This window comes from Phoca vitulina, unplaced genomic scaffold (assembly GCF_004348235.1).
Source record: "Phoca vitulina isolate PV1807 unplaced genomic scaffold, GSC_HSeal_1.0 scaffold22, whole genome shotgun sequence".
NCBI classification, from domain to species: domain Eukaryota; kingdom Metazoa; phylum Chordata; class Mammalia; order Carnivora; family Phocidae; genus Phoca; species Phoca vitulina.
In genome coordinates, this window is record NW_022589725.1 from 15,842,968 (window position 1) to 15,854,649 (window position 11,682).

Sequence of the window (11,682 nt, forward strand, 5' to 3'; positions counted from 1 at the left end):
TCCCCTCCCCTCCCCTCCCCTCCCCTCCCCTCCCCTCCTCCTTTGCTCGCCCGGCTGCCACGTTCCGGAGTTACATAACTCGAGGAGAGAAGCCGGAGGAGATACCCAGCTGGGGACAGAGGTGGAGGGACCGAGGCCTGATGCTCGCCAGTCCCGCCCTCCCCGCCGCGTCCCCCACCCCCGCCTCATTGTCCTCCGGGGGCCGGCAGCCGGGGGTCTCTATGGGCGGGGCTGCCCCAGATCCGGGGATTCCAGAGCGCAGGCCCTTTCCCATCCCCGCTCGCTAGCCCCCCTTGATTCCCCCACGCCCGATAGCCTCGGCGAAGGAAGGCAATGCGTCCAGTGTGCGCCTCTGGCCGGTGCTTTGTCCTTGCAAGGAGCCCACCGGGGAGATACTGCCATCCCCACCTAAGAAGCGATGCCCACACGTGGCCAGGAAGCCTCTGGAGTATGTGCCGCCCTGAGCAATGATTTTTTGCAGGCCTCTATCTATATAAATAATTTGAATCACCCCAAATCACCATTCTGACGGCCCAATCTTACATGAGCTCTCGAAAGAAATCCCACGCCGTACCCGTGGAACTAGGTCCCGCCACCAGCAGGGGCGACCTCACAGATGCCAATCCTAGAGCGCCACAGGGCATCTGACCCAACCCACGCACTCTGGATAGAGAGCCCCCGAAAAGAGTAACCAGGAGAAGGCCCACGGGGTCCCGCTTCTGCCTTGGAGCGCCCTACCTGGATGGCACTGCTAGGTCCCAGGCACCAGAGGGGCGATTAGAAAAAAATTAGGGAAGGAGCACCAAAGCCGAGGGTTCGGGCAGCGAGGGGGCTGGCCGGGTCGGGGGCAGAAAGACAGTACTCTACACTGAGGCTTCGTGGGGGCGGGAGGTCAGGACAGGCTCCCCTAGAGCTAGAAGTGGGTCTGGACAGGTCCTGAGGGCTGCTCCCCTTCCTCCAATGCCCAGTCTGGCCACTACTCTGTCTCTGGCCCCAACCTCACCCAAGTTTGACAGGCGGGTGTGAGGGGGTGGAGGGGGCACCCGGCTAGGACATCTCAGCCTCCTGAGGCTCCCACCCACAGCAGCTAAATCAGGTCAGATTCTTCGTGGCTTAAGTCCCTGGGGGCTCACCTGTGAGGCCCTTCATGACAGAGTTCTTCCCCACCCACACCTTTCCCACCTCATCACCCTGGGCTCTTCCCCTGGCTCATATGCCTCCAGCCACACTGGCATTTTAGCAGTCCCTCCAATGCACCAGCCCCATCCAGCCTCAGGGCCTTTGCACTGGTTCACCAAGTTGGCATCTTTGTCATACAGATTGATTTTCAGTGTCACCTGTTTCCAAAAGCCTTCGCTGACCATTCTGATGAAAGTAAGCCCCACTCTCTACACACACTCTATCCTCACCCTGTTTTATTATCTTATTTATCTTCAAGGCATTCAACATTGAGATTATCTTGTTTTGTTTGTTATGTGTTCACTGTCTGGGTCTCCTCCCCCAGCAAAGGTAAACAACACTCCAGAAGAGCTTTTTGTACCCAGATGTTCACAGCTCAGGGCCTAGAACAGCACCTGGTCCCTAGTCAGTGCTCCTCTCAAGGACAAAGCACCGGCCAGAGGCGCGCACTGGACGCATTGCCTTCCTTCGCGGAGGCGATCGGTAGTGGGGGAATCAAGGGAGGGCTAGCGAGCGGGGATGGGAAAGGGCCTGCGTTCTGGAATCCCGGGATCTGGGGCAGCCCTGCCCGTAGAGACCCCAGCTGCTGGCGCCAGAGGACAATGAGGCGGGGTTGGGGGACGCGGCGGGGAGGGCGGGACTGGCGAGCATCAGGCCTGGGCACTGGGTGGCTCAGTCGGCTAAGCATCTGACTCTTGATTTTGGCTCAGGTCATGATCTCCTGGGTCATGAGATCGAGCCCGGGGCAGGGGGGTCAGGCTCTGCACTCAGTAGGGCATCTGCTTGAGATTCTTTCCCTCTGCTGCCCCTCCCCACCACTTGCGCTTGCTTGAGCTCTCTCTCTCTCTCGCAAATAAATAAATAAATCTTGAGGGGAAAAAAAGTATGTGTGTAATATATTCAAGGTTAGAGAGGACCAAGCAGGGCTGAGGGAAGCTGACTCTTCCCCAATAACACAAGGTTCTGTGGGAGAGGAGATGGCAGGGCCATGAACTGGGAGACCTGCCCCCCCCAGCCCCGCCCAAGGGACTGGTGGGATGGCCACTCCTGGCCAATCCAGTAGGGGCTTGGACCTATGGGATGCTGGTACCTCTTGTGTCCCCTGTGCCCCCTCTTACCCTTCTTCTTACCTCTCTTACCCCTTGCCTCACTGCCCTATTACAACCTTCAGGGTCCCTTCGTGGCCCTCTATGCCCTCTGAACCCCTCAGAACTTCCTTATGCCCTTCCATTACTGCCTTATCCCCTCAGGTATGCTCCCAGCTGGGCTGCCCTCTTTAGCCCCTGCCACTTGGTTACCTGGGCTGCAAAGGTGCCAAGCCGGGAAGCGGGCTGTGGAGGTGGCGGCTCAGATCTCTAGCCCCTGAAGCCAGGTGGAGAATTTGTCGTGGCCTCGTGAGGGCGAGGATATGGTGCAAAGCACAAGTGAGCAGGACTGAGCTGGACTGGGCGGAGACAGCTGCCCAAAAGGGATTGGGGTTTAAGGGATGGCCGGGGACTCTCCTGCCAACTCTCTAGGGTGGTCGGGTGGCTGGAGGGGGAGGGGAGAGCTGACTTCGGCACCACGTAGGCTCAATTTCACACCCACTTCTGCTGTTTGTTGTGTGTGGGTATCCTCGGACAGTAATTTGCTCTCTGAGCCTCTGTTTCCTTATCTGTAAAATGGGGACAATGATAGCTTGGCCCCAGGGTTTTGGTGGTAATGAAGTGAGATAATATGTGGTTTCCTGGGGGCCCTGAAGCTAACCAGATGAATTAAAGGTGGGAAAACAGCTTCAGACAGTCCTCTTATTCCCACATACATGGATGGACTAAAACGATGTCAAGAAAAGAAAGGAGGCTATGTGTTTGGCTGCACAAAGAGAGAAGTGGTAGTATCTCCTGCCTGCCTGGGTCTCCTAATCTTCTGTCCCTGGTGCTGGGGCAGAGCTCACTTTGCACTTGGTGTTCTCCCTGTGATGCAGGTGGGCATCGATGTGGACTCCCTCCCATGGCACCTCCATGCACAGCTACACGCCCATCCTCTGCTCACCACCTCCCCCAGCTGTCTCTCTTTTGTACATCAAGGTCTTTTCGAGCCCTGCTCCTCAAAGTGTGGCCAAGGACCAAGAGCACCAGCTCGTTAGAGGCTGGGCGCTTGTTAGAAATGCAGAAGCCCACCCCAGACCTACTGAATCAGAATCTGCATTTTAACAAGATCTCCGGAGGATTCAACCCCCGGAGATTCACGTGCACATTAAAGGCTGAGCAGCGCTAGGTGGGAGATTTAGAGCACCTCCATCTAAAATGCATGAGATTCACAACTTTCAAGTTTGATGGTATTTGATGGTGTTTGATGCTGTCACTGGAAATTTTATCTCAAGCTACAAGAGCACATCCACATAATATTGGGATATTGGCATTTCATTCATCCTGGGAGGGTGTATTCCTGATCTCTATAATATGACCCTATATTAATTTTCTTTTCTTTAACTAAATCATGTAGCCGAAATACTACAGAATACAGTCTTAAAGGTAAATCACATTTAAGCTCTCAATAGAAGACTCTTTTCTATGCTTCTCCATTCCCAGATCAACCACTTTTAATTCTGTTATTTCTCCTTGTATTTACCTCTATACTTCTATTGCTATTTCTTAATTTTTCTATGTCTAAATGTTATCTGTAGGTTTCCTGCTATGGAATTAAGGATTTTGCTTTCTTACCAGCCTCCCGAACATATATCTTCAAGTACACAAACAAACTCCTTCCATCCTCCCAAAGAGCTAAGTCACTGGAGTCAATATTCAGTGCTTATATATGACCATGTAAATATTATTGTCCAACTTTTTGTGTTTCCTGGAGTTAGCACTACTTTGTTTTATCATTTGCTTGGTTTTCTAGGCATCAATTACTAATTTAATCCCAAAGCGACCAACAGAACTGAACATTTTGAACATATCTAAAAACCACAGATAATTTCATTTTCTTCTGGAGACATCCCTCCTGGAGCATCTTGCTTTTGATTCCAGCCTGGGTTGTTTGCTTTCTTTACTCGGAAGCACGGCTGACATCCCGAGCGTTTCTCATCATTGCTTTCCTGTGTTTAGCCTCATCTCTTGATTCCCATATTGTCCTCTTAGTTTAATGCCTTGTTTTGCTGAAGCACATCCTCCAGTAGCTTTCTAGGAAAGAGTGTATACGAGGTCAAATTTTTGAGAACTTGCATGGCTTAAAATGTCTTTATTCTACTCTTGTACTTGATAATCATTTGGACAGATCTACGTTTTTAGGTTGGAAATCATTTTCCCTCAGAATTCTGCGGGCATCGCTTTATTACTCTGGGAAGAGCCAGAGCAGAAACAATCGATGAATGGTCCCAAGGGCCACAGGGCCATTGGCTCTATGCTAATGATGTCCAGTCCACCAGGCTTGAGTCTTTGGACAGGGCCCGCTGGAGGTGGCTATGCCGCCTGATTCTTGCTTTCTCCTCTCCTGGGGACTGTGTGGCCTCTGGCCCCTTCCCCCAGCCCCATCATTTTTTCCCTCAAAGTATGATATGTGGAAAGGATTCTGTTCTTAATTATGATCCACTTCTACTCTTGCCTCTTACGTCACTAATCTGAGATGTGCCACCACCCGTTTACAGATTATCATGGGGATAGGTTTCCTTTTCAGACGATCAAGCCCTTCCTTATGTGTTCATTTGCCTTACTTTCATTCTCAGAGGGTAACTTTAACCTCCAGTTTGGGGGTTACTATGTGGAAGCCTTCTTATATTACCTATATCTTCTCTGGAATCCCAGTATCTGAAACACTTCCCACAGACCACAGGACTTCGAAACAGCCCCCTCCTGCCCCACCCCATAGCAGTCCCGTGGGATCCCAGCCCCAGAAAGTCTCAGGGTGCTTCCTGGCAGGGCCTGCCTCTGCATTTCAGGGCTGTGGTCCTGAAAATTCCCCCACAAGGGCCCACAGGCATCCCACAGCTCTCTGGGGAGAGAGAGCTGCTGACAGGAAGATTGAATGATTGCCCCTGGATACAGAGCTCTGGGAACCCTCAGGAGAAAGAAAGCAGCCCTTCCTCTCTTGCTCAGCTGCCCATGTGATGATGGAGTTAGAATGCCTTCCTGGTAACTCAGATCCTCACGGGGGCCCTGGGGCAGAGAATTCACGAAGACAAGAGGATGAGTCTTAGTTCTCAGAAATCACTGACTCCCTTCTGACTTAGCCCCACCTAAGCCACCAGCTGCTTAGGAGGCCAAAACCAGCAATAGCCCCCTCTGTACCCCAGGGCCCCACCTGGCAATAGGTCACAATGCCCCAGCTGCCCAGTCCCAGAACGGCTGACTGGAGTGGGAGGTGCGGAGGGTGTGGCGGGTGGGTGTGTGGGGAGGGGGGATTCCCACGGAGCTCACTCTTGAGTGTCTGCCAGGGCCTCGCCCCCTCCCATCCCCCCCCAACACTAGTCCTTCCTGTCACCTCCACCTCCCTCCATGACCCAGCTCCGCTTACCCAGGCCCAAAGCCCTTGCTTATCCTATCCCAGTCCCTCCCAGAGGCCTGGGGGCTGGGAAGGGGTCGCATAGTCCAGTGGGTCCATGCATGTCTCCCTGGGGCCCTAGCGCGGCCCAGCTCCGGGACAGTGTCCTAGGGCTGGGGGCACGGGGGCTGACAGCTGGCTGGCCCAGCCTCGCTGCTGCTGGTCAGCTTCCTGGCCCCCGACCTGCTCCACTGGTTAAGTGTGCAGCAGCCCGGCAGGCGGGCCAGTGGTCAACCTCCTGAGGCCCCGCCGCCACCCTCTCTGTCCACAGGCCCGCAGGCACCCCGCAGACACTCCTCCCGGGAGGCCGGAGTCAGGGGGCCGCACTCCTGCCTGCGGCGGCAGTCACAGGACGACTCAGCCCCCAGGAGGCCCTGCTACTGGCACTCCTGGGCCTGGGGCTGCTCCTGGGAGCCTGAGGCGTGCCCCTGGCCTTGCTTGGCCTGGACTTCCGCCCCCATCCAGAAATACACTGGCCCTGCTGCTTCCCCAGATCGCCTTTTCCTCTGTCCTGGGTTGAGCAGGCAGGGGGGTACCCCTTTATCTCCAGCCTGAACTGCAGGGGCCCTTTGGCCCCCTGGCATGGGCAGCGGATACCTGGGTCTGCGTCTGAGACAGCAAGAGAAGGTGGGGCCAAGGGACAGGGAGCCAGGGCAGGATGTGGCGGCCACCTCTGAGCTTGTGGGTTGGGGTGGCCATTCTGGCCTCCTCTGTGGTTCTAGAGAATGGGTGCCCAGAAAGACTTACAGGAGAGCAGAGTGGGACCGGATATCAGTTAGCAGGGTAGGAACAGGGATCCGGAGAGGGCTTCCCACAAGAAAGCAGGAGAATCTGCGTCTGTGGGCTCACCAGACACCCCTGCCAGCCTGGAGGGTCCGTGGAGAGGGATTCAGGTGAGCCTCACATCCTGCAGTGGCTCCTCTCTTGGCGGGACCCCACCCCCACCCGGGTCACAATAGGGATCCTTGGGGGCGGGCAGGGGGATGAGGGAAGGGGGGGGAGTTGAGGGGGGCTCCACTCTGGCTGCTAGGCCATCCTGGGCGCTGCAGGAAGCAACATGACTTAGGTGGCTCTGCCCGGAGGTAAGACCCAGGCCCCAGCTCAAAGCCCCGGCCCGCCCACGCTGGTCCCCTCCTGACCCCTGCACCCACCCACCCCCACCCCACCCCCTGCCTGCCCAGAGGCCCCAGGCGTCTCCAGGGCTGCTCCTGCAGCTGGCCTGGCCCTCTCCCCAGGTGCACCAGCCATGACGCCGCAGCCGCAGGTGGAGACAGATGCCATCGGGGCCGGCGAGGGGCCGCAGCGGGCTGCGCCCTGGTCAGCCTGGGCCACGCGGCAGGCCTGGGTGCGCTGGTGCCTGTGCCACGTGCCTCAGAGCTGGGCCCAGTGGTGGGCCACGTCGGGCTGGCGGCAGCCACTCCAGCGTGTGCTGTGGGGGCTGGAGGGGATCCTCTACCTGCTGCTGGCGCTGACGCTGTGCCACGCGCTCTTCACCACCGGCTCCTACCTGCTGAGCTCCCTGTGGCCCGTCGTGGCCGCCGCGTGGCGCCATCTGCTGCCAGCCATCCTGCTGCTGGTGCTCAGCGCCCTCCCTACCCTGCTCTTCACCGCCTCCTTCCTGCTGCTTTTCTCCACGCTGCTGAGCCTCGTGGGCCTCCTCACCTCCATGTCTCACCCAGACTACACTCAGGACTTGGACCAATAGAAGGGCAACCCCATCCCGCTGCCTGTGTCTGTTGAGCCCTGGCCTAGGGCCTGAGGCCCTGGGGAAGGGGAGGGCAGTGGCTTCAGCAGGCCCCAGCCCCCACCCCCCAGCCCCCACCCCTGCCCCCGCCCCATCCCTAGCACTGCTCGGGCCGGGCATGATGTGGCCTAGAGCTGGCCCCGTAGACCGGCCCAACCTCTGGCCACCTCCCTCAAGCCGATGCTACAGGTCCTTGGTGTGGGGCATCGGGGGCTTTGAGAAGAAGGGGCAGGGCAGAAGGGTGAGCCAGGGGCAGAGCTTGGCCAAGCCGCCGAGAGTTCCCACAAGGGTGTGGTGACACCACCAGGGCGGCCTTGGCAACTGGCAGCTGCTTTTCCTCACAGATGCTCAGCTGTCTCAGCTGTAGACTCATTGAGAACTTCTAGCTCGGTAGCCCTCTTTCCCCAAGCTCTAGAAAGGGCCCACTGACAGAAACCTAGCTGAGAGAGGGCTGGCCAGAAGCCCCGTGAGACCTCAACTAACTCACCTCCCGCTCCTTTCTGCCCAGGCATCCCCCACTCCCTAGACTCCCTACCTTCTGCCTCAGTGAGCATCCCCAAGTCTGGGAAGTGGGCCAGCTAGGGTAGTGAGGATCCCAGAGGAGACCTACTTTAAGATACCTAAGGTCTGTGATGGAAAAATGAACAAGAAGTCCCATTTCCCCACTTACACAATGTGTGGCCATGGCCAGTTAATTCTTTTGAACTTCGGTGTTAAGTGGGTCCCAACCCTGTCATGGGGTTGTTGTGAGTCAAAGACAATACTGCCTTTGTGTGAGGTACTTCGTAAAGACCAGAAAACTGTAAGATATTATATTGAAGTCTGAGAATAATCTGTAGGCTCAACGGGTCTTTTGACCCTGAAGGTGGTTGAAAGAGCAGGAAGCTTCCCTGGGCCTTCAGAGAAACGCTCTGTCATGCATACAATTTTGGCCCTCCGAAATTGTGGATGGGTGTGGACGAGATGTAAAAGGTCGTGTGACATGAAATCTCGAAACATGCACATGCTGAGCTCTCCTGATTGTGAAATGCTTGGAGCTGGGGCCTGGTGCCCGGAGATGCCTGGACAGCTGTGTGAGTGAAGAAAGCAGAGCCCACGGGTTTCTGAAGCTGTCCCGACTGCTGCTCACAGCTCCAGGAAGGTCTGGAAGAGGGCATCCCTTCATGCCCAGCACCCTGGCCCTTCACGCAGCAGCTAACCCCCCAAACAAAACCGTGATCTGTTATTACCAAGTAAGGCACATGGTAGATAGTTTACCCACAGCTCAGACCCACCCACCGGACCCCCACCCAGTTCCTGACCCTCCCTGTCTTCCACCCAGTCATGACCACACTGGATATCTAACCCTAAAATTTCTGCTCCTGAAGCCCTAGAACCAAAGTTCCTCTTTCCTGCCACCTAAACATTCAGGCCATGGGAACCAGACCCTAGGACCTAAGTTTATTTTTGCTAAAATCCATTTGCTGTGGAGTTTCATAACCATGCAGGCCACTGGTCAGAGGCCTTCAACATCCAAAGCCCCAAACCCCAGGCACAGTCCTTCCTTCCAGTTTCCTTGCGGTTCTCCCTCAAATGTGGCCTGGTAGGAAGGGCAAGGCAGGACATGGAGATGGTGAAGCCTCATGGTTAGCCTGGGTTCTGGGGTATTGGCTGAGGATGGGTTTGAATCCCAGCACTGTTACTTTCTAGCTCCATGGCCTTGGTGGAAATTGTTAAAGTTTACCTTCTTGAACTTCATTTTCCTCAAGGGTAAAACCAAGGCAAGAACACCTGTTTTAGGGCCCCTGTGGGGCTCGTGGCATGTGGGCAAAATTCCTGGACTGACTCCTCATGCCACAAGCTGTAGCTATGCTATCCCCTTTTAGAGATGAGGAGACAGGCAGGATCGCCGTTTGCCAGGGGCAAAGCCAGCGTGTTTGAATCCTGGTTCACCCTAGTGGGCTACTCAAGCAAATGCGATGGAGAAAATACAACCGCATGGAAGACCCTGGGGCTTCTCAATGCCTGTTCTTAAGAGCTCCTGTTAGGGATGAAGCCAGGATGCCAGTCTTGGGTCTCTCACTGACTTGGCTGGCCATTGCTGGCCAGGGACATCACTTCAGAGCCTTGGGGCCATTATGATTAAGGGAGAGAGGAGGTTTTGGCCCAGACCAGGCACACTGCGGAGATGGGGGCAGGAAGGATTTGGACAGAAGCAAGGAGAAGGCCTTCTTCCCTTCCCCACATAAATATATACCTTCTACCCTCCTGTGTCTGCTGGTAGAGGATAAGGTGGTACAGCCAGACTGCAGAGCTGATGGGCAATATTTATCAAATTTGATCAACCCATACCCTGTGACCCAGCAATCCAAAATGAAGTCTCATAGAGGCCCGTAAGGGCCTGGCTCCTCAGAGTGGTCCCATCAGGACCAGAAGTATAGATATCCCCTGGGAGCTGGCGAGAAATGCAGAGTCTGAGCCCCCCAACCCTCCCAGGCCTGTGGAATCAGAGCCTGCTTTTTAACAAGATCCCAGGTGATACACGTGCACACAAATGTTTGAGAAGCACTGCATAAGGGGATGTATTTGAGAGGGATGATTGTACTATTGGTGGTGGCAGGGGATGGGAAAGGTAAAATAAGGTGGATGAGCACAGCAATTAGGAGAGGAAGCTATACGCATTGATCTCAAAATCCTAGCACGGAGTGAAAAGAAACTTGAATGAGAATACAATTCCTTTTACACAAATTTAAAATGTATGCCAGCAAAACTTTTTTTTTTTTTTTCCCCTAGAACAGGTGAAAACAAAAGATAAACAGAAAGGAATGGCCAACTCTAGGGGCAGGCAAGGGGGAGTGGAGTATACAGATAAAAGGGAAGTGAGGGACCTTGGCATCATGAACGTCATTCCTGAAATTCCTTTAAATGTAGATAAAGTCACTCGTTTAGAGTTAAAAAGCTTAAAAATGCAAGCCTGGGGCAAATGAACAGGCTGGAATGAAGGAGTTCTAGGCCTTTCCGATTTGGGCCAAGAAAGGAGAGCCGCCCCGTTGGCCTGAGTGACCTCGACGGTTAGGTCGGTGTCTTTGCCTGGCCTCCCGCACCGCAGCCCGCAGCCTGCTCTGATGGGGTGGCGGTGGGGGTGGCGTGGGCACCCCGTTACCTGCGTGGCCTGACCAGGATAATCAGATCGGGCGGGGCAGGAGGGACGGGAGCCGAGGAGGCGTCAGCCGCCAGGTCCGTCGCATCTAAGAGAGCAGAGAGGGAGCCACAGGGCATCCACATATGCTGGGGGGCACCTAGGAGCAGGAGCGTCGGGTACGACTCTCCTCCGCCCCAGGTGCAGAAAGCACCGAGTAGGAGCGATCGGGGCGGAGGGTCCGAGAGGGCGGCGTCAAGGGAGCTCTGGGGGCGGGGGGCACCTCTTGAGACAGTTGTCAGTGGCCACCCTGGGGAAGGTTGAGGGGTCCCTGGAAAGAGGAGGTGTGCGGCGCCGGGGGATCCTCTAAGAGCCAGCTGCGGGTAGCCGAGAGGGGGCGCTCTCCCGCAGACTCGCGTGTGCGGGGGAAAGTGGGTCCCGGCTTGGGGGTGTGGGGAGCGGCTGTCCTCACCGAGAGGCCACAGGGGGATAGGGTGGAGACCCGCTCCTGCAGGGAGGGGGAGGTGGTCCGCGCCGCGCCGCGCCGGGAGGTCACTCCGGGAGCAGAGCCAGGTGTGGGGCACTGCGCAATTCGCTCAGGTTGGGGAGAGGGGCCGGGGCGACGGCTGGAGGGCGTCGAACCGGGCGCGTTGACCGTGCGGGCGGAGCGAGGCGGTCAAGGGCCTGAGGCTGAGAAGGAAATGCTGAGCCAAGCCGGGGATCGGAGGGCTGTGGGCACCCACAAAAGGAAGGTGCTAACCATCCCCGGAAAGTCAGCACCCCGCAGAATCGCAACTGGCGGAGCCGGCGACCGACGATGCAAGGCGCGCCCCCTAGCGGAGATCTCCCTCTCTGGCAATGAAGAGTCAGGTTTGGTTGGGGTGTGGGGAGGAACGGAAGGGAGAGGCCTCTCACAGGCCGGGACACTAGCCCTGGGGGCGAGGGTGAATTGGTAGGGGCTTCTTGGACTCCTCACCCCCTTCCCCAAATCTCCAGCCTGGGTCCCCCAGCCAGAAACCCAGAGGCATCAAGGGCAGAGCTCATGAGAATCCTAGAGAAGGAAGGGTCCGATCTAGCCATCATCACTGTGTCACGGACTCCTGACCCACCCCTAGTCTATGAT

The 11,682-nt window shown here is 56.3% G+C and overlaps 2 protein-coding genes across 2 annotated transcripts; both read left to right on the forward strand.

Moving 5' to 3' along the window:
* Positions 1 to 5,651: 5,651 nt before the first annotated feature.
* On the forward strand, positions 5,652 to 6,252 carry CUNH20orf141 (chromosome unknown C20orf141 homolog). Its single transcript, XM_032419960.1, is given in 3 exon segments — positions 5,652 to 5,859; positions 5,977 to 6,138; positions 6,248 to 6,252. Coding segments are annotated over 3 exon segments (375 nt in total).
* A 486-nt stretch (positions 6,253 to 6,738) lies between these two features.
* Positions 6,739 to 7,402, forward strand: TMEM239 (transmembrane protein 239). The gene is made up of 2 exons (XM_032419555.1): positions 6,739 to 6,767; positions 6,871 to 7,402. Exon 2 carries the CDS (start codon positions 6,944 to 6,946, stop codon positions 7,400 to 7,402), a length of 459 nt encoding a protein of 152 aa, XP_032275446.1. The 5' UTR covers positions 6,739 to 6,767; positions 6,871 to 6,943.
* Positions 7,403 to 11,682: the final 4,280 nt, after the last annotated feature.